The sequence below is a fragment of the Ceratotherium simum genome, chromosome 5 (genome assembly GCF_057802395.1).
Source record: "Ceratotherium simum simum isolate JZ-2026a chromosome 5, ASM5780239v1, whole genome shotgun sequence".
NCBI lineage: Eukaryota > Metazoa > Chordata > Mammalia > Perissodactyla > Rhinocerotidae > Ceratotherium > Ceratotherium simum.
The window spans coordinates 87,217,122-87,240,187 of record NC_141904.1 but is presented as its reverse complement, the minus strand read 5'-3'; the positions used below and the strand labels follow the sequence as shown (position 1 = coordinate 87,240,187).

The following is a 23,066-nucleotide window of genomic DNA, read 5'->3' as shown; positions in this document are numbered from 1 at the left end:
AAAAAGCTTCTGCACAGCAAAGGAAACCATCAACAGAATGAAAAGGCAACTTACTAAAAGGGAGAAAATATTAGCAAATCATATATCTGATAAGGGGTTAATATCCAAAATACATAAAGACACTCATACACCTCACAGCAAAAGAACAAACAATCTGATTAAAAAATGGGCAGAGGATCTGAACTGACATTTTTCCAAAGAAGACTGATGGCCAACAGGTACATGAAAAGGTGCTCAACATCACTAATCACCAGGGAAATGCAAATCAAAACCACAATAAGATATCACCTAACACCAGTTAAAATGGCTACTGTCAAAAAGACAAGAAATAACAAGTGTTAGTGAGGACATGGAGAAAACGGAACACCTGTGCACTGTTGGAGGGAATGCAAATTGGTGCAGCCACTATGGACAACTATGGAAGTTCCTCAAAAAATTAAAAATGGATCGGTGACGTCAGCATCATGGCGTAGTGAGCTTCCCCCCTTGAACTCTCCCCTTCTAAGACACAACAAAAAGAACATTCATATTCCAACAGAAGTTATTCACACAACACAAGGGACATCTGAGGCATGCAGGCAGCTGTACATCTGAGGGCGGAGGTCACAGAATCCCCCAGAGGAAGAGGAAGGAGGTAAGAAGAGCTCTCTTCCTTCCCTAAGGACTGAGACCATGCAACTGAGACCACGCAGCTATCAGAGGGGAGGGGGGAGAGGCAGCCCTCCTCGGGAAAACCGTCGCTCTCCAAGATCCCTCACAGCCTGTGGTGAATTCTCCTATGGAGGGAGCGGAACTATTGCGAGAGCAGAGAGCGACAGCAAAGTGAGAAACCCCTGGGATCAGGGAGGAGAAAGTAAGTGCCCCTCTCCACCTGCCTGCCTGGCGCTTCAGCACAGTAGCCCTGCAGCCTCAGCTCAGGGGCACTTCAGCTTAGCTCTGGCCCCAGCACCAGTGGCAGTGGTACCCATGTGCCATGGCACCAGTGCCAGCAGGGGACCCCCTGTGGCATAGGCCCAGGAGCTCTGGCTCCCCAGTGCCCGGGTCCCAGCGGCTCTGACATGCCCACACGCCGGCCCCAGCGGCTCTGGCTCCCTGGCGCCCGGCCACAGCAGCTCTGGCTCCACAGCCACAGTAGCTTGGGCCTGAACACACCCAGGGCCAAGCTTCCCCGGCCTGACTGCACCCCAGCCCCTGCTGCATCAGCTCAACCGCACACCCCCAGCCCCTTTGGCTCAACCATGCCCCGGCTCCAGCTGCTTCGGCCCAGCTGCACTCCAGTTCCAGCTTCTTCAGCCCAGCTGCGCTCCAGCTCCAGCTTCTTCGGGCCAGCTGCGCTTCAGCTACAGCTGTTCCCACACTCCAGCTCCAACTGCTTCCACTCAGCCGTGCTCCAGCTCCGGCTTCTTTGGCCCACAAGCGCCTGAGCTTCAGCTGCTTTGGTCTAGCCATGCTCCAGTCGCAGCTGTTTCTGAAGTCCAGCTCAAGCCTCAGCAGCCTCTGCTCATCTGTGCTTCAGCTCAGCCGGGCCTCAGTTCAGCCGTGGGCCAACCAGAGTTCCCGGAGATGGAGGTGGACAGAGAATACACAGCTCTGGACCCCCACCCAGTGGCGGCAAGAGGAAACTGTGACCAGATATTTTCAATATGAGGAAAAATAAGGCAACGCCGACATACACTATGCAAAAATACATTAAATCTCCAGACCACAAGGAAAATGACAAGCAGCCAGAAATCAACCCTGAAAGCACAGAAATGTATAAGCTTAATGACAGAGAATTCAAAATAGTCATCATAAAAAAGCTCAATGAAATACAAGAAAATACAGATAGAGAATTCAATGAAATCAGGAGTTTCTTCACAAAAGAGATTGAAAACTATAAAGAAAAACCAATCAGAAATCTTAGAGATGAAAAACACAATAGAGGAGATAAAGACAAATCTGGAAGCCTTAAGCATTAGAGCTGACAACGTGGAGGAAAGAATTACCAATATTGAGGACAGCAACGCAGAAATGTTCCACATGGAGGAGGAAAGAGAACTAAGACTAAAAAGACATGAAGAAAATCTCCAAGAAATATCCGATTCAATTAGGAAATCCAACATAAGGATTAAAGATATTCCAGAGGGAGAAGAGAGGGAAAAAGGAGCAGAGAACTTGTTCAAAGAAATAATAGCTGAGAACTTCCCAAACCTAAGGAAGGAGCTGGAAATACCAGTGAATGAAATCAACAGATCTCCTAAATATATCAATGTGAAAGGACCCTCTCCAAAGCATATAGTAGTAAAACTGGCAAAAGTTAACAAAGAAAAAATATTAAGGGCAGCTAGACAAAAAAAAAAAAAAAAAAAAAAAAAAAAAAACGTACAAAGGAATTCCTATCAGACTCCAAGCTGATTTCTCGACAGAAACTTTACAGGCTAGGAGAGAGTGGAACGATATGCTCAAAATTCTGAAAGACAAAAACTTTCACCCAAGAATACTCTATCCAGTGAAAATATCCTTCAGATATGATGGAGAAATAATAACTATCCCTGATAAATAAAAGCTAAGGGAGTGCATCATCACAAGATCCCCACTTGAAGGCCCTTGTGCCTGAGAAAAAAACAGAGAAAGGGCATACAAAGTTTTCAACAAAAAGAAAATTAGGTAGACAAAACCAGAAAAATTGCAGCTCTCTATCAGAATAGATTAGCAAACACTTAATTATAAAATCAAAGATCAAGGGAAGGAAAACACCAAAAATAAATATAACCTCATCACTTTAAACACAAATGCACAACACAAGATGGAATAAGTTGTGACAATAATAACTTAGAAGGGGAAGAGGAAAGGGATCGAATTGACTTAGTCTAAGGAAATAAGAGGCCATCAGAAAATGGACTATCACATCCACAAGATTTGTTATACAAACCTCATGGTAATCACTAACCAAATAATCAGAACACAGCCACACATGATAAAAAAGAGAAAACTAAGAGAAGCACCATACAGAACTAAGAAACTGAATTGGCAGTCTGAAACACGTGATGAGAAACAAAAGAAATGTAGAAGAACCAGAAAATGAGCAACAAAATAGCAACATTAAGCCTTCATATATCAATAATTACCCTCAACGTGAATGGACTGCACTCTCCAATCAAAAGACAGAGTGGTGAGATGGATTAAAAAAAAAGACCCAACAAAATGCTGCCTCCAGGAAACACATCTCAGCTCTAAAGACAAACACATGCTCAGAGTGAAAGGATGAGTACAATACTCCAAGCTAATGGCAAACAAAAGAAAGCAGGTGTTGCCGTAATTATATCAAAGTTGACTTCAAAATAAAACAGGTAATGAGAGACGAAAAGGGGCAACATATAATGATAAAAGGGACAGTCCACCAAAAAGATCTATCAATTATAAACATATATGCACCCAACACAGGAGCACCAAAGTACACAAAGCAACTATTAACAAACCTAAAAAGAGATATTAACAACAACACAATAATAGTAGGGGATCTTAACACCCCACTTTCATCAATGGATAGATTACCCAGACAAAAGGTCAATAAGGAAGTAACGGACTTAAACAAAAAACTTGACGAGATGGACTTAATGGATATATATAGAGCACTCCATCCAAACACAGCAGACTACACATTCTTCTCAAGATCGCATGGAACATTCTCAAGAATAGACCATATGTTGGGAAACAAGGCATGCTTATATAAATTTAAGAAGATTGAAATCCTAACAAGCATCTTTTCTGACCATAATGCCATGAAGCTAGAAATCAACTACAAGAAAAAAACCAGGAAAGTGACAAAGATGTGGAGACTAAACAACATGCTACTGAACAAGCAATGGATCACTGATGAAATTAAAGGAGTAATCAAATCATATCTGGAGACAAATGAAAATGAAAATACACCATATTAACTCATATTGGATGCAGCAAAAGTGGTCCTGAGAGGGAAACTCATAGCAATAGAGGTTCACCTTAACAAACAAGAAAAAGCCTAATAAGCAACCTCAAACTATGCCTAAAAGAATTAGAAAAAGAAGAACAAACAAAACCCAAAGTCAGCAGGAGGAGGAAAATAATAAAATAAAAGCAGAAATAAATGAAATTGAAACAAAAAACAGTAGAAAGGATCAATGAAACAAAAGCTGGTTCTTCAAGAAGATAAACAAAACTGACAAACCCTTAGCCAGACTCACCAAGAAAAAAAGAGAACGCTCAAATAAATAAAGTTAGAAATTAATAAGGAGAAATTACAATGGATACCACAGAAATACAAAGGATTATAAGAGAATACTATGAAAAACTTTATGCTAACAATTTAAATTGGACAATCTAGAACAAATAGATAAATTCTTAGACTGATACAACCTCCCAAAACTGAATCAAGAAGAAAGAGAGAAACTGAATATACCAATCACAAGTAAAGAGATTGAAACAGTAATCAAAAACCTCCCCCAAAATAAGTCCAGGACCAGAGGGCTTCTTTGGAGAATTTTACCAAACATTCAAAGCAGACTTACGATCTATCCTTCTCAAACTATTCCAAAAAATAGAGGAAGATGGAACACTTCGCAACACATTCTATGAGGCCAACATCACCCTGATACCAAAGCCAGACAAGGACAATACTAAGAAGGAAAACTACAGACCAATATCCCTGATGAACATAGATGCAAAAATCCTCAACAAAATATTGGCAAACCGAATACAGCAATACATTAAAAAGATCATACACCATGATCAAGTGGGATTTATACCAGGGACACAAGGATGGTTCAACATCCGCAAATCAATCAATGTGATACACCAAATTAACAAAATGAGGAATAAAAACCACATGATCATCTCAATAGATGTAGAGAAAGCATTTGACAAGATCCAACATCCATTTATGATAAAAACTCTCAACAAAATGGGTATAGAAAGAAAGTACCTCAACTTAATAAACGCCACATATGACAAACCCACAGCCAACATCATACTCAATGGGGAAAAACCTAAAGCCATCCCTCTGAAAAGAGAAAAAAGATAAGAGCGCCCACTCTCGCCACTCTTATTTAACATAGTACGGGAGGTTCTGGCCAGAGCAATTAAGCAAGAAAAAGAAATAAAAGCAATCCAAATAGGCAACGAAGAAGTGAAACTCTCACTGTTTGCAGATGATATGATCTCATATATAGGAAATTCTAAAGAATCCATTGGAAAACCATTAGAAATAATCAACAACTACAGCCAAGTAGCAGGGTACAAAATCAACTTACAGAAATCAGTTGCATTTCTATATACCAACAATGAACTAACAGAAAGAGAACTCAAGAAGACAATCCCATTTACAATCACAACAAAAACAATAAAATATCTAGGAATAAACTTAACCAAGGAAGTGAAAGACCTATACAATGAAAACTATAAGACATTATTGAGTGAAATCAATGATGACATAAAGAAATGGAAAAATATTCCAGGCACATGGACTGGAAGAATAAATATAGTTAAAATGTCCATACTACCTAAAGCAATCTACAGATTCAATGCAATCCCAATCAGAATCCCAATGACATTCTTCACGGAAACAGAACTAAGGATACTAAAATTCATATGGGGCAACAAAAGACCCGGAATAGCTAAAGCAATCCTGAGAAAGAAGAACAAAGCCGGAGGCATCACAATCCCTGACTTCAAAACACTACAAAGCGATAGTAATCAAAACAACATGGTACTGGTACAAAAACAGACACACAGATCAATGGAACAGAACTGAAAGCCCAGAAATTAAACCTCAGATCTATGGGCAGCTAATCTTCGACAAAGGAGCTAAGAACATACAATGGAGAAAGGAAAGTCTCTTCAATAAATGGTTCTGGGAAAACCTGATAGCCAATTGCAAAAGAATGAAAGTAGACCATCCTCTTTCATCATAGACAAAAATTAACTCAAAATGGATCAAAGACCTGAAGGTGAGACCTGAAATTATAAACTTCCTAGAAGAAAATATAGGTAGTACACTATTTGTCATCAGTCATAAAGGGATTTTTTTGAATTCCATGTCTACTCGGACAAGAGAAACAAAAGAAAAAATAAACAAGTGGGACTTCATCATATTAAAGAGCTTCTACAAGGCAAATGAAACCAGGGTCAAAATGAATAAGTAACCCACCAGCTGGGAAAAAATATTTGCAAACCATATATCTGACAAGGGATTAATCTCCATAATACATAAAGAACTCACACTACTGAACAGCAAAAAACCAAACAATCTGATCAAAAAATGGGCAGAGGATAGGAACAGACACTTTCCCAAATAAGATATACAGATGGCCAATAGGCACATGAAAAGATGTTCAACATCACTAATCATCAGGGAAATGCAAATCAAAACTTCACTAAGATATCACCTTATGCCCGTAAGAATGGCTATAATCACCAAGACAGAAAACAACAAATGCTGGAGAGGCTGTGGAGAAATAGGAACCCTCATTCACTGCTGGTGGGAACGCAAACTGGTGCAGCCTCTATGGAAAACAGTATGTAGATTCCTCAAAAAATTAAAAATAGAAATACCTTATGATCCAGCTATCCCACTACTGGGTATCTACCCAACGAACCTGAAACCAACAATCCAAAGAGGCTTCTGCAGCCCTGTGTTTATTGCAGCATTATTTACTATAGCCAAGACATGGAAGCAACCCAAGTGTCCCTCGACTGATGAGTGGATAAAGAAGATGTGGTATATATATATAATGGAATACTATTCAGGCATAACAAAAGACAAATTGTCCCATTTGCAACAACATGGAGGAAGCTGGAGGGTATTATGTTAAGTGAAATAAGCCAGAAAGAGAAAGACAAACACTGCGTGATTTCACTCATAAGTGGAAGATAAACTAACACATGGACAGAGAGAACTGTTTGGTGGTTATCAGGGATGGGTAGATGGGGGGCGGGCAGAAGGGGCGAAGGGATGCATTTATATGGTGACTGACGAACAATAATGTACAACAGAGGAAAAAAATTAAAAATAGAGCTACCAGGGGCTGGCCCCATGGCCTAGTGGTTAAGTTTCGCATGTTCCACTTTGGTGGCCTTTGTTTGGTTCCTAGGTGTGGACCTACACCACTCATCGGCAGCCACACTGTGGCAGCAACCCACATACAACATAGAGGAAGGCTGGCACAGATGTTAGCTCAGGGTGAATCTTCCTCAAGCAAAAAGAGGAAGATTGGCAACAGATGTTAGCTCAGGCGAACCTTCCTCAGGAAAAAAAAATTGTATTATAAAAAATTTAGTGTCAAATAAAAAAATTCAAAAAAAAAAAAAAGAACTACCACATGAGCCAGCAATTCCACTTGTGGGTATTTATCCAAAGGAAATGAAAACACTAACTTGAAAAGATACATGCACCCAACGTTCACTACAGCTTTATTTACAATACCCAAGATACAGAAACAACCTACATGTCTACCAATGGATGAAATGATAAAGAAAATGTGTTATATATATACAATGGAATATTATTCAGCCTTAAAAAAGAAGGAAATCCTGCCCTTTGCAACAACGTGAATGGACCTTGAGGGCAGTATGCTAAGTGAAATAAGTCAGAGGGAGACAAAGACAAATACATGATTTCACTTATATATGGAATCTAAAAAACATGAGTCCATAGATACAGAGCAGAGATTGGTGGTTGCCAGAAGTAGGGGTTGGAGGGTGGGTGAAATGGGTGAAGGGAGACAAAAGGTACAAACTTTCAGTTATAAATAAGTCATGCGGACGCAATATACAACATGGTGACTATAGTTAATATTACTGTATTGCATATTTGAAAGTTTCTAAGAGAGTAGATCTTTTAAAGTTCTCATCACAAGAAAAACATTTTATAACTACGTATGGTGATGAATGGTAACCAGACATTGTGGTGATCATTCTGCAATACACACAAATACTGAATCATTATGTTGTGCACCTGAAACTAATATGATATGTCAACTATACCTCAACAAAAAAAAAATTACACGTGGACACACCCTTTCCCACAATAATCCTACTGTGAGGAATCGATCCTACAGTAATACTCTCACATGTGCTAAATTAAGGAGATAGAATGTTATGCATTGCAGCATCCTCAAAATGGGATATCAAATAGCCACTCAAGAGAGAGAGACAGCTCTATTCATATTATACAGAACCAGCTCCAAAAGATGTTGCTAAGAAACAGAGTAAGGTACAGAACAGCGTGAGCAGAACGTTGACACACATGTAAAAATATGCTGTATGTATTTACAAGTGTGCTTGTAGGTGTATATGCAGAGCCTGTCTCTGAAAGAATAAATAAGCAATATGTTAACAGTGGCTACCTCTTGGGAGATACTTGGGGAGAAGGAGGAAGGGAGACTCATCTTTTACTCTGTACCCTGTTTGGTGTGATTTTGTTACGGTGTGCACCTATCACCCCTTCAGCACATAAATACAAGCAACAACCTGAGTTGTTGAGTACCTGAGAGGGGCCACTAGAACATCAGAGAGAGAAAGGAAACATCAGATGGTTGTGGACATGGATAGGGCAGAGAACAGGCACTGGCAGCTTAAAGAAGGGATGTGCAGGAATAAAGAGTTGGTAGAAGAGAGAAGTAGGGAAGGGGAGGGTGTTATAAGGGCTCAAGATGTCTTCCCCTGGGGACTATAATAAAGATTTCAAACTTTTAAAAAATATATGAACAGCAGAAGTCCTTTCGTGTAAAATGTGAAACCTCAACATGTAAAGCAGAGAGAGGAAGTATTTTGTCACATAAATGTATTTTATAAGCTCAAATTTAAACATTTCCTTAAGTCAAACAATGAGTAAAACGATGCTCTCCTGAAAAACATAAATTTGAAATGGGAAGTATGGAGGAATATCTCAGGAAGTCCTTAAAATACACTGAGAGGGAAAGAGAAGCTTTATACCAAGGTTTGCCCCAAACAGAAAGAACACAGCAGTACGTGTGAGTGTACCGGTGATCTCTAGTGTGTCAAATTTGATAGATGACATGTTCAGGTGTGTTTTTCTTTTAATCTACCTTAATTTCTTTGAAAGGCAGACTAAAAAATAAAATTTGAGGGGCTTGCCCCATGGTCTAGTGGTTAAGTTCAGCACACTCTGCTTCAGTGGCCTAGGTTTGGTTCCCGCATGTGGACCTACACCACTAGTCAGCAGCCATGCTGTGGCAGGAACCCACATACAAAATAGAGGAAGATGGGCACAGCTGTTAGCTCAGGGCAAATTTCCCCAAACAAAAAAAAGGAAGATTGGCAATGGATGTTAGCTCAGGATGAATCTTCCTCAGCAAAAAATCAAATAAATAAATAAAAAATAAAATGTGAACCTAATGTTTTTTGTAATCTGGGAAGCAATAAAGAACACAATTTGAAAACCTCTGGCCTAGAAAGACTACGTATGATGAAAACTTGTGAGATTTACTGAGAAGTTACTTTGTGATTGGATGGCTTCAATTAAATCTCATTCTCAGACAAGTGGGTGCTCTCCTATGGTTTTTCTTATCTTCCCCATCTCCTCCCACAGTTCCCACACTAGACCTCTGTATCCCAAAAAACAACAGCTCTCAACCCTAGCCACAAGGCTTCCTCCCCAACTCTGAGGACTGCCACCCTTCCCACTTGGCCTCAAAGCCCTTTTGGGGCCATTAGGATGACAAGATACTGATGGACACAAGTCTATGCTTCAGATCACCCTCAACTGGCCTGCATAACTAGATAAGTTGGTCTTATGCTGTCATCTTATATTATTATCATTATTAAAAACAATAACATAAATCCTGGAATGGGAAAAATAGCTAAAAAAAACTTAACTGGGACAAGTGATGACAGTTTAGAATATAGAATATAGACTATGGATTACATAATGGCATGTTTCAACATCAAATTTTCTGATTGTGAAAACTGTATTGTGATTATGTAAGAAAATGTCATTGTTCTTAGGAAACACATACTGAAGCACCCAGGACAAGGACATGTGATGTCTCTAATTTATTCTGAAACAATTCAGAAAAAATACACATACACACACTGAGAATGTTACAGCAATCAGTGAATGTAGGTAAAGGGTATACAGGATTTTCATGCACTATTTTCCATAAGGTTGAAATTATATAAAAGTAAAACATTAAAAAAATTCAAAAAAAATAAATTATAACTCAGTTGCTAACATTTATTGATATTTGCTTCCTATAGGTTTATAGGCATTATCTCATTTAATCCTTTTAAAATCCTAAATAGGTCCTATTATTGTTGCCATTTTACATCTATAGAGGTTTTGGAAACTTTCCCCAAGGTCACATACCTGAGTGGAGACAAGATTTGACCCTAAGTTGGTTCCATTCAAAGCCAAGCTCCTAAATGTTGCCTAGCCTGTCATCCTTACTGTATAATCTTTCCCTCCCAACCTTATCACAGAAGCCACTACTTGGATTCCAAGCATTGTTATTCATGAAAACATCATAGCACTTATTCTCTTCCCAGGCCTCAGGGCATTGGAGATTCATCACTAAAGTCAGGGCTAGAAACGAAAACTTCATAGAGGCCATCAGCACCAACATCAAGAACCCAGAAATCATCCTATAACCTTAATTTTCCTTTAAAAAAAAGCAAACCTTGAAATACAGTCAGTTCAGTTCCACTTAGGTATGTCCAATTTTATTGACAGTTCACAATGAAATGATTTTTAACTATATTTACTATACATAAAACTCATGCTCAAGGGTTATCCTCCTCCCCTAGAGATTGAAAGCTCAACACCAAAGATCTATTCTACAAGACTTCTGCTCACGGGACCTTCCTGCATTCCAGCCAGGACAGCAGTGTCACCATGGGCCAAGCACCAGGGCATGGGAATAGCCCCAATTTATGGAATGGGATGCTAGAATGGCCCTTAGCAAAACAGAAAGATTATTCTTATACCAATACAGGGGGAAATGTGCACTCACTTTTGATATATACACTAGCTACTGACAGAGTCTCCTGAGGGAACTTTCTACTTTCTCATCTGCTCTCAGGTGGTTTTGAGACGAAAACGTAACAGCTATGGTTAAATGCACAGTTAGTTTCTTTCCCAGAGTCAGAAGAGTTATGTAGGCAGGATCTTAATAACTATTACATAAAATTATAAAGGACCCATTTTCAAGTCATAATCAGCAAGTAAGAACAAAGTAAAAGACAAAAAGTAATTTAGCTATATAAAGTTCCTAATTCTGAGGAATGGTAAAACCTCATTAATGCCAGGCCCATTACTTCTGAATTTCCAAACACTCAGATGTGTGTTTCCTACTTGGTGTGAAGTTAAAATAATGAAAAGTATATGAACTTCTGTATTTATGATAAAATATTACACAATACAGACAGCATGGAAATACAATGTTTAACTTATTTCATTTTACTTATTAGAACTCTTCTATGGTTAGTTTATAATAGCTAGTCCATAAAATCGCTTTTAAGAGTGGGAAAACACTATAGAATTATCTGGTTACTACATCATACTGTTCACTTATTTTATTTTATTTTTTTGTGAGGAAGATCAGCCCTGAGCTAACATCTGATGCCAATCCTCCTTTTTTTTCTGAGGAAGACTGGCCCTGGGCTAACATCGGTGCCCGTCTTCCTCTACTTTATATGAGACGCCACCACAGCATGGCTCGACAAGCAGTGCATCGGTGCGCGCCCGGGATCTGAACCGGCGAACCCCGGGCCACCACAGCGGAGCGCGTGCACTTAACCACTTGCACCACTGGGCTGGCCCCTGTTCACTTACACTGAGCTTGAAATAAACAGTAAATGAAAGCAATCCTTTTACTTCTTCATTCAAATACCTGTCCACCCCTGGTATTCTCTCAAACTCATGTTATGTATGAGTTTGCCATTCATCTCTGTTCTTGTTTTTTGGTTTGGCCTTTTGATTCAGCTTGTTGAGATAACTATGAATCTTTAATCTGTGTATCATCAATATATTATCCCTACCTCCCAGAGTGCTGACCATGATTTTGATACACATACCTTCCCTTTGTTCAGTGGGCCAGAGGCAGGTTCAGAGCTCTGGGGAAGACTAAACTTCTCGTAAGTGAATATCAATTAGTTAACAGTAACAACGATACTAGTAATAATAGTTATTATATATAGATAATTAATACATACTGAACATTGGTATGTGCCAGGCACTGTTTTAAGGACTTTACAAGCAACATCCCACTGATTCCTCACAATAACCTAACGAGGTAAGTACTAGTATTGTGTACATATTCAAAATGAAAAAAGTGATGCACTGAAAAGTTAATTTTCCAAGGTCAAAAAAGCTACAAAGTAGGGTAAGTGGGGGCCCAAACTTTTAACTACTAGGACATATTGCGTCTCAATTTGGAAGCACATAAGTAATAAAATGTACTTCATCCTGACAGTTTGAAACAATTTAGACTTTTGCATTAAAAGTAAGTTAGTTCAATAAATGTCAGCTTTTTCTTCTTTTATTTTTTAATGAAGGAATGAAGTTGTACTGTACTTGATGCCCAAGAAGCACAACTGTTAGTGAAACTCTTAGGCAGGTTTGTGTCTGGAAAGGATTCAGGAAAGGCAGGGCTGCACTTGGGCAGGTGACTGGAACCAAGTGGGACTGGTGCAGGTACCTGAATGCGCTGAGGTGAGGCTACCGCAGAGTCGGTGGAGATTATCTGGATGCGCGGGGAGGGGCTGGTCATCCCTGGAGATTCCGGCTGAGAGGTCTGTGTACGTGGTACCTGTGGGCGAGAAGCGGGCTGGATCACAAGGGGGTTCAGAGAGATGCCCAGTGGTGGCCTCAGGACCATGCCTCTTGCTTTCACTGTGGCTTTGAGTGATAAAGTTGTGTAGTTCTGGAGTATGAACCCTCAATGACAAAAGAATCAATGACATATTGCCACAGGATGGCCCTTAGAAAACAGAATTTTAAAATAGCTGTTTCTAATATTAAAAATGCAAGAAAAAAACGAAGGAATTTTCAAATCTGCTCTGCACGACTTTAATAAAATAAAAAGCTACCAAAATAACTTTTTAACGATGATCTTTGAATTTTTTCACTGTCTCCAAAACCAGCTGTAAAACATTCCTTTAAGATAACAGTTTCCAGAAGAAGGGCTCTCAACATTGTAGAGGATGGCAAACAGAACCAGCATTACACTGAAAACTACTGGGATTAGTACTTGTGAAAGAGTCCTGGCAACCTCCCAGCCCCACTGAGATGGGGCTGGTAAAAGTCCATCAGTAAATGAAGGGTCTATAGGGGCTGGCCCAGTGGTGCAAGTGGTTAAGTGTGTGCGGCCCGGGGTTCACCGGTGTGGATCCTTGGCATGCACCGACACACCGCTTGGCAAGCCATGCTGTGGTGGCATCCTATATAAAGTGGAGGAAGATGGGCACGGATGTTAGCCAAGGGCCAGTCTTCCTCAGCGAAAAAAGAGGAGGATTGGCAGATGTTAGCACAGGGCTGATCTCCTCACAAAAAAAAGGAAGGGTCTATAATTTAGTTAATACCTACCAAAGGCAAGGTTCAAGGTTCTGAATGTCACCTGGGTACCTGAAGTGGGGAGATGTTATTTTTCTTTGAATAAAAGTATATCATGGGGGCCGGCCCTGTGGCTTAGCGGTTAAGTGCATGCGCTCCGCTGCTGGAGGCCCGGGTTCGGATCCTGGGCACGCACCGACGCACTGCTTCTCCAGCCATGCTGAGGCCGCGTCCCACATACAGCAACTAGAAGGACGTGCAGCTATGACATACAACTATCTACTGGGGCTTTGGGGGGGGGGGGGAATAAATAAATAAAAGCGTATTTCTAAAAAAAAAAAAAGTATATCATCAACCAATGCTTTACAATGCTTCCAAAAAATAGAAGAGAAGGGAACACATCCTAATTCATTCTATGAGACCATTATTACCTGAAACCAAAACCAGACAAAGATATCAAAAGAAAAGAAAACTACAGACAGATATTCCTTATGAGTACAGATGCAACAATCTTCAACAAAACACTAGCAAACCAAACCCAGAAGCATATAAAGGATTATACACCATGACCAGAGTGGGATTTATCCCAGTAATGCAAACTTGGTTCAACATATAAATCAAACAATGTAATACACTATATTAAAAGAATAGAGGACAAAAGCCACATCATTTCAATCATCTCAACTGACACAGAAAAATCATTTAACAAAATCCAACATCTTTTCATGATTAAAACACTCAAAAAAATAGGAATAGAAGGAAAGTTCTCAACCTGATAAAAAGTATCGATAAAATATTCACAGCTAGGGCCAGCCCGGTGGCATAGCGGTTAAGTTCACGCACTCTGCTGCAGCGGCCTGGGATTCACAGGCTCGGATCCCGAGCGCGGACTGATGTACTGCTTGTCAAGCCGTGCTGTGGCGGCATCCCATATAAAGTGGAGGATGATGAGCATGGATGTTAGCCCAGGGCCAGTCTTCCTCAGCAAAAAGAAGAGGATTGGCATCAGATGTTAGCATTAATCTTCCTCACACACATACACACAAAAATATTCACAGCTAACATAATACTTAATAGTAAAAGACTAACAGCTTTCTCGCTAAGATCAGGAATAAGACAAAGGTGTCCGCTTTCACATCTACTTGACATTGTACTGGAGGTTCTAGCCAGGGCAATTAGGCAAGAAAAAGAAATAAAAGCATCAGATTTGAAAAAGGAGGAGGAAAACAATCTCTCTTTGCAGATGACATGATCTTGTATACAGAAAATCCTAAAGAATCCACAAAAAAACTAATAGAGCTAGTTAATGAGTTCTAAGATTGCAAGATACAAGATCAATATATAAAAATTAGTTGTATTTCTATACATTAGCAAAGAGCAATCAGAAAAATGAAATTAAGGAATCTGACTGACTATAGCACCAAAAACAAGAAAATACTTAGTAATAAATTTAACAAAATAAGTGTAAGACTTGTACGCTGAAAACCACAAAACATTATTGAAAGAAATTAAAGACGACTTAGATAAATGTAAAGATGTGTTCACGAATCAGAAGAATTAGCATTACTAACATGTCAATACTACCCAAATTGATCTACAGATTCAAAGTAATTGCTATTAAAATTCCAGCTGCCTTTAATGCATAAATTGACAAGCTGATCCTAAAATTCACATGGAGGCCGGCCCCGTGGCTTGGTGGTTAAGTGCGCGCGCTCTGACGCTGGTGGCCCGGGTTCGGGTCCCGGGAGGGCGCCGAGGCACCACTTCTCCGTCCATCCTGGGGCCGGGTCCCACATACAGCAGCTGGAGGGATGTGTGCAGCTGTGACATGCAACTACTGGGGCTTTGGGGGGAAAAAATAAATAAAAATAAAATCTTAAAAAAAAATAAAATAAAATAAAATTCACATGGAAATGCAAGGGACCCAGAATAGCCAAAACAATCTTGAAAAATAACAGAGTTGGAGGACTCACACTTCCTGATTTCAAAATTTATTACAAAGCTATAGTAATCAAAACAGTGTGGCACTGGCATAAAAACAGACATATAGACTAATAAAATAGAATAAAGAAGCCAGAAATAAACCATCGCATATAGGGTCAAATGATTTTCCACAAAAGCGCCATGACAATTCAATGAGGAAAGAATAGTCTTTTTAACAAATGGTGATGGGACAACTGGACAAAACATGCAGGAGAATGAAACTGGACCCCTCCTTCATACTACGTAGAAAAATATTAACTTCAGAGAGAATTCTGGGAAGATTATGGAGTAGGAAGCCCCAGGAATCTGCTCGCCATTGGTGGAATCTGTCTCAGGTAACTATTTTGGAACTCTGGAATCTATTGAAGGCTTGCAACTTCCAAAAGAAGGCTTGGACATTGAATTGTGATTAATTTCGGTCAACTTCAGCTGTTAGCAGAGTAGCAGCTACCCATTGCCCACCTCCACCCTGAAGCAAGCAGCTGTGCACGTGTTCCTGGAGCAGCTTGCACACAGCTTGTGGGAGCCAGCATGGGCAAAAAGGACCCTTGTCCTCCAAATCTTGGGGATCTGTGCTCTAACTGGTGATTGCTGCTTCTGACTGCAGAAGTGAAGACAAAGAGGGCAGCCAGTGTCACTGTACTTCCACCTATTGTTGCATGCCCCTCCATGTGTGGCTGAAGTGACTTCCAGAGAACTTAAAGGGCTGGATTGTTTCTCTCCACCCCCTATTATTCTCTTTTGTCTCTTTTGGGAGCCAGACACTAAAGACTGGGATGTTCAAAAGCAAATGCATATGCAGGGAAAATTAGAAAGAGACTATAAATGCCCAGGGAAAGGCACAGGTTTAGAAAAGACCTTAGAAGACCTTATGTTTACATGTCAGAATGATCCTGGGCATAGAGACACCCTACAAGATAAAAAACAAACAAAATAACAACAAAACCCAGCAAATCTTGGGAAATCTGACTTCCAGAAATATCACATTACTAGATTCAAAAGTCCAGTTTTCAACAATAACAAAAAATCACAAGGCATTGAAAGAAACAGGAAAGTATGGCTCATTCAAATAAAATAAATCAACAAAACTATCCCTGAAAAATGTCTGATGTCAGATCTACTAGACAAAGACTTTTAAAACAAATGTCTAACAGACACTCAGAGCAATAAAGAAAGATGTGGAAAAAGTCAAAAATGGCATATGAACAAAATGGAAATATCATAAAGACACAGAAAACCTACAAAGAAAACAAAAGAAATTCTAGAGCTAACAAGTACAATAACTGAAATGAAAAATTCATTAGAGGGATTCAAAGGCAGATTTGAACAAGCAGAAGAATCAATGAACTTGAAAATAGAACAATGGAAATTATCAACTCTGAGGAACAGAGAGAAAAAAAGATTGAAGAAAAGTGTCTAGAGCCTAAAGGGCCTGTAGGACACCAACAAGTGGCCTAGCATATGCATTGTGGGAGTCTGAAGGAGAAGAGAGAGAAAAACAGGCAGAGAGAATATTTGAAAAACTAATGGCTTAAGACTTCCCAAATTTGATGACAGACATGAATATAAATACCCAAAAAGCTCAACAAACTCCAAGTAAGAGGAATTCAAAGACAAATTATAATCAAACTTTCAAAAAACAAAGACAGAGAGAATCTTGAAACAGCAAGAGAAAAGCAAATTATCACACACAAAGGATCCTCAGTTAGATTACTTGAAGGGTTCTCATCAGAAACTTTGGATGCCAGAAGACAGTACGCCAATGCATTCAAAGTGCTCAAAGGAAAAAAACCTGTCAACCAAGAATCCTATACCTGGCAAAACTGTCCTTCAAAAGTGAGGGAGAAATCAAGACATTCCCAGATGAACAAAAGCTGAGGGAGTTCATGATCACTGGACCTGTTCTGCAAGAAATGCTCAAGGGAGTCCTGCACAATGAAATGAAAAGACACTAGACACTAATTCAAAGCCTATTGGAGAAATAAAGATCTCAATAAATGTAAACACATGAGCAATTATAAAAGCTAGTATTATTGTAATGAGGGTTTGTAACTGTACTTTTTGTTTTCTACATGATTTAAAGAAAATCAAAAAACTTTTTAGTATGAAAGCTAGTATTATTGTTACTCTGGTTTGAAACTCCAAATCTTGTTTACTACATAATTTAGGAGACTAATGCCTTTAAAAGAATGATTAATTTATGTTTTGGAGCACAAAATGTATAAAGATTTAATTTTGTGACATCAAGAACCAAAAAGGGTGGGAACGGAGCTGTAAAGGAGGAAAGCTGTTGCATGTCACTGAAGTTAAGATGGTATAAATGTAAACGAGAGTGTTGTAACTTCAGGATGTTAAATATAATCCCCATCGAAACCACAAAGAAAATAGCTATACAATATATACCATAAAAACAAGAGAGGTTTTAAGCATTTCACCACAAAAAAATCAACTAAACACAAAAGAAGACAAAAATGCAGGAAATGAGAAACAAAAAGCTAAAAGACATATACAAAATGACAGAATAGCAAAATGACAGAAGTCCCTCTTTATCAGTAATTATTTAAGTACAAATGGATGAAACTCTTCAATCAAAAAAGAGATTGACAAAATGTATAGAAACTCATGATTCAACAATATGCTGTCTACAAGAGACTCACTTGAGAACAAAAAACACAAATAGACTGAAAATGAAAGAAAGGAAAGAGATATTCCATGCAAATAGCAACCAAAAGAAAGCAGAGGTGGTTGTACTAATATCAAACAAAACAGAGTTTAAATTTTAAAAGATTACAAGAGACAAAGAAGGACACTATAAATTAACAAAATATTCAACACAGCAAGAAGATATGACAATTACAAACATCTACACACCTAATAACAGACCAGGAAAATATGTGAAGCGAAAACTGATAAAACTGAAGGAATAAATAGACATTTCTGCAACAATAGTTGGAGACTTCACTAGCCCAATCTCAAGAATGGAGAGAACAACCAGACAGAAGACATGTAAGGAAACACAGAACTTAAACAACACAATAAACCAACTAGATCTAACAATCTACACAGAACACTCTACCCAGAAACAACAAATATATTCTTCTCAAGTGCACATGGAACATTCTCCAGGACAGACCATATATTAGGCCACAAATTACGTCTCAACGGATCTTAAAAGATAGATAACAAATTATCTCCTCCGACCATAACAGGATGAAGTTAGAAATCATCAACTGAAGGAAACAGGAAAATTCACAAATTTGAGGAAATTGAAAAACATACTCTTAACCAATGGATCAAAGAGGAACACACAAGAGAAATTAGAAAAAACTTAGAGACGAATGAAAATGAAAACACAACATTCCAAAACTTATGAGACACTGCAAAAGCAGTGTTAAAGGGAAATTTATGAGCTACAAATACTTACATTAAAAAACAAGAAAGATCTCAAATGAACACCCTAACTTTATAAAATAAGGGACTGGAAAAAAAAAAAATGAAACCCAAAGCTAGCAGGAGGAAAAAATAATAAAAATTATAGCAGAGAGAAAATCAACAAAACCAAATGTTGGTTCTTGGCAAAGGTCAACAGAACTGACAAAACTTTAGCTAGATGGACTAACGAAAAAAAAAAAAAAAGAGAAGACTCAAATTACTAAAATCAGACATGAAAGTGAGGACATTACTATCAATTCTACAGAAATATAAGGATTATAACAGAATGCTATAAACAACTGTATGCCAACAAACTGGATAACCTAGATGAAATGGAAAAATTCCTAGAAACACAAAACCTACCATGACAAAATCAGTAAGAAATAAAAAATATGAATAGACTTGTAACTACTAAGGAGATGAAATCAATAATCAAAAATCTTCCCCCACACACAAAAAAACAAAACTCTGGACCTGATGGCTTCACTGGTGACTTCTACCAAACATTTAAAGAAGAACTAATACCAAGGCTTCTCAAACTTTTCCAAAAAATTGAACAGGAAGGAATACTTCCTACCTCACTCTTATGAGGCCAGAATTACCCTGACACCAAAGTCAGACAAAGACACTACAAGAAAAGAAAACTACACACCAATATCTCTTATAAACTTTGACACAAAAATCCTCAACAAAATACTAGCAAACGGAATTCAGCAGCATATTAAAAGGATCATACACCACGACACCAAATGGAATCTATTCCTGGAATGCAAGGATAGTTCGACATAAAAAACTCAAATCAATGTAATACATCGCATTAACAGAATGAAGGAAAAAACCCACATGCGTTATCTCAATAGCTGGAGAAAAAGCATTTGACAAAACTCAACACCTTTTCATGATAAAAAAATTCAACAAACTAGGAAAAGAAGGAAACTACCTCTGCATAATAAAAGCCAGGTATAAAAAACCCACAGTGAACATCATACTCAAAGGTGAAAGACTGAAAGCTTTTCTTCTAAAATGAAGAACAAGGCAAAGATGTCTGCTCTCACCACTTCTACTCAACATAGTACTGGGAGTTCTAATCAGAGTAATTAGGCAATAAAAGGAAAGAAAAGGCATCCAACTTGCAAGGGAAGAAGTGAAATTATCTTTACAGATGATATGATCATATACATAGAAAATCCTAAAAATTACACACACACAAACTGTTAGAATAAATGAATTCAGCAAAGTAGCAGGATACAAAGTCAACACACAAAACTCAGCAGCATTTTTATATATGAACAATGAACTATCTGAAAAGGAAATTAGGTAAACAATTCCATTTACAATAGCATCAAAAAGAATAAAATACTTAGAAATTAACTTAACCAAGGAGGTAAAAGATGTGTACAGTAGTCTCCCCTTATCTGTGGTTTTGTTTTCCATAGTTGCAGTTACCTGCAATCAACCGTGGTCTAAAAATATTAAATGGAAAATTCCAGAAATAAACAATTCACAAATTTTAAATTGTGTGCCATTCTGAGTAGTGTGATGAAATCTCAAGCCATCTGGCTTCATCCTGCCCGGGACGAGGAATCATCTCTTTGTCCAGCAAATCCACACTATATACACTACCTGCCCATTAGTCACTTAGTAGCCATCTTGGTTATCGGATTGACTGTCTCAGTATCATGGTACTTGTGCTCAAGTAGCCTTTATTTTACTTAACAGCCCAAAAGCACAAGAGTAGTGATGCTGGCAATTCAAATATGCCAAAGAGAAGCCATAAAGTGCTTCCTTTAAGTGAAAAGTTCTAAATGAGGGAAGAAAAAAAAATCATATGCTGAGGTTGCTAAGGTCTATGGTAACTTTTATTAGAGGATATTGTTATAATTGTTCTATTTTATTATTACCTATTGTTGTTAATCTCTTACTGTGCCCAATTTATAAACTAAACTTTACCACAGGTATATATGATTAGGAAAAAACATAGTATACACAGAGTTCGCTACTGTCTGCAGTTTCAGGCATTCACTGAAGGTCTTGGAACATATCCCCCACAGATAAGGGGGAACTATTATACAATGAAAGCTACAAAACACTGCTGAAAAAAATTAAAGACATAAATAAATGGAAACACATTCAATGTTCGTGGATTGGAAGAGTTAATATTGCTAAGATGTCAATACTACCCAAAGTGAAATAAACCCTCACATATATGGTTAAATGATTTTTGACAATGATGTGAAGACCATTCAGTGGGGAAAGGACAGACTTTGCAACAAATGGTGCTGGGAAAACTCGATATCTACATGCAAAAGAACGAAGTTGAACATCTTACTTAACACCATATACAATAATTAACTCAAAATGGATCAAAGACCTAAATATAAGACCTAAACCATAAGACTCTTAGAAGAAAACAAAAAGCATCAAACCATTAGATTTAGCAACAATTTCACGGATATGACAGCAAAGGCACAGGCAACAAAGGAAAAAAATAGACAAACTGGACTTCATAAAAATTTTTAAAATTTCTACATTGAAAGATAATATCAACAGAGTAAAAAGGCAACTAAAAGGGGCTGGCGTGTTCGCGGGTTCAGATCCCGGGTGTGGACCTACACACTGCTCATCAAGCCATGCTGTGGTGATGTCCCATATACAAAATAGAGCAAGATTGGCACAGATGTTAGCTCAGGGACACCCTTCCTCAGTAAGCAAGTAAACAAATAAACAAACAAATAAATAAATAATACCATGAAGAACTCCTGAAACTCAACAACATAAAAAAATCCAACTTGATTAAAAAAGGGGCAAAGGACTTGAATAGACATTTCTCCAAAGAAGATATACAAACGGCCAACAAGCACATGAAAAGCTGTTCCCTATTTCCACTGATCATTAGGGAAATAAAAATCTAAACCACAATGACACTGTCTCACACCCATTAGCATAGCTACTATCAAAAAAACAGAAAATAACAAGCATTGGCTAAGATGTGCAGAAACTGGAACCCTTGCGCACTGTTGGGGGGAAAGTATAATGGTACAGCTGTTGTGGAAAACAGGATGGCAGTTCTACAAAAAATTAAACATAGAATTACCATATGATCCAGCAATTACACTTCTGGGTATATACACAAAAGAAGTGAAAGCAGTGCCTCGAAGAGATATTTGTACACACATGTTCACAGCAGCATTATAATAGTCAAGAGGTGGAAGAAACCCAAATGTCCATGTACAGATGAATGGATAAGCAAAATGTGGTATATTAATAAAAGAAATCTTAACTAAATTGGAGTTGGGAAGACCTGTAGAGGGAGCTCTCATGCTCCATCATACATCATCAGTTATCCCAAACAGGAAGAGACCAACAGTTGCATCTTTGACAAGAAGTAAAACTACTTTACTACTGAAGGAATATTTCTCTCCTGACATGGCAACAGCCCAGCCAATGAGAAATGCCAGGGCTTAACCAATGAGAAGTCATTGCTGCCCTGAACTGTTACTTTCCCCCAAGGGACTTTTGTTTAGAATAGCCCTTCCCTAATCCCCCCTTTTATCTATAAAAGCAAGCTCCCCTCCTCTCCTTTCTGGATTTGCCTATGGTTCATCATAGTATGGACATCTCAAATTGAAATTCTTTTTGCTATTCCTGACTAAACTCATTTTGAGGATAAAATAAGGCGAATTTGCTTTCCAAGCTAACATATATGGTGTCAGAAGTGGGAATCAAAGGAGGTGACCTCCAAAATCAAGTGAGGTACCCGCACTGAGCCCCTTGTGCCCATTGCTTCTGTGAGTTGCTTCCTCCTTTTGGTTTGGTGAGGTTCCTTTTGGATTTTGAGCTCTGTACTCTTTGCTTTCTTAGTTCTCCAACTTCATTCAAGATTGGGAGAAGTGAATTTTATGGTAAGTGAATTATATCTCAATTTTATAAAGCATTCATGACTACGTACTGGGGTAATTATGAAAAGATTTTTTCTTTCATAAGCATTAATTTTACCAACAAAAAAATTCACTGTAATAAAGATAACATAAGCTAATATTTTCATGGTGATGTTTAGTTTACAAAATTCTTCATATAAATTAATTCTCTCTTAGCTGAGAGACAGGCAGGACAGGCACAAACCATT

The 23,066-nt window shown here is 38.4% G+C and overlaps 1 protein-coding gene across 4 annotated transcripts in view; it reads right to left on the bottom strand.

Moving 5' to 3' along the window:
- Nucleotides 1-23,066, bottom strand: part of NR2C2 (nuclear receptor subfamily 2 group C member 2) — a 121,129-nt gene that overhangs the window by 47,100 nt on the left and 50,963 nt on the right. For all 4 annotated transcript variants that reach the window (XM_087431557.1, XM_014796773.2, XM_004442432.3 and 1 more), the window contains one exon: nucleotides 12,672-12,782. In XM_087431557.1, the coding sequence (XP_087287683.1) occupies nucleotides 12,672-12,782 (111 nt within the window). The remainder of the gene's footprint in view (nucleotides 1-12,671; nucleotides 12,783-23,066) is intronic.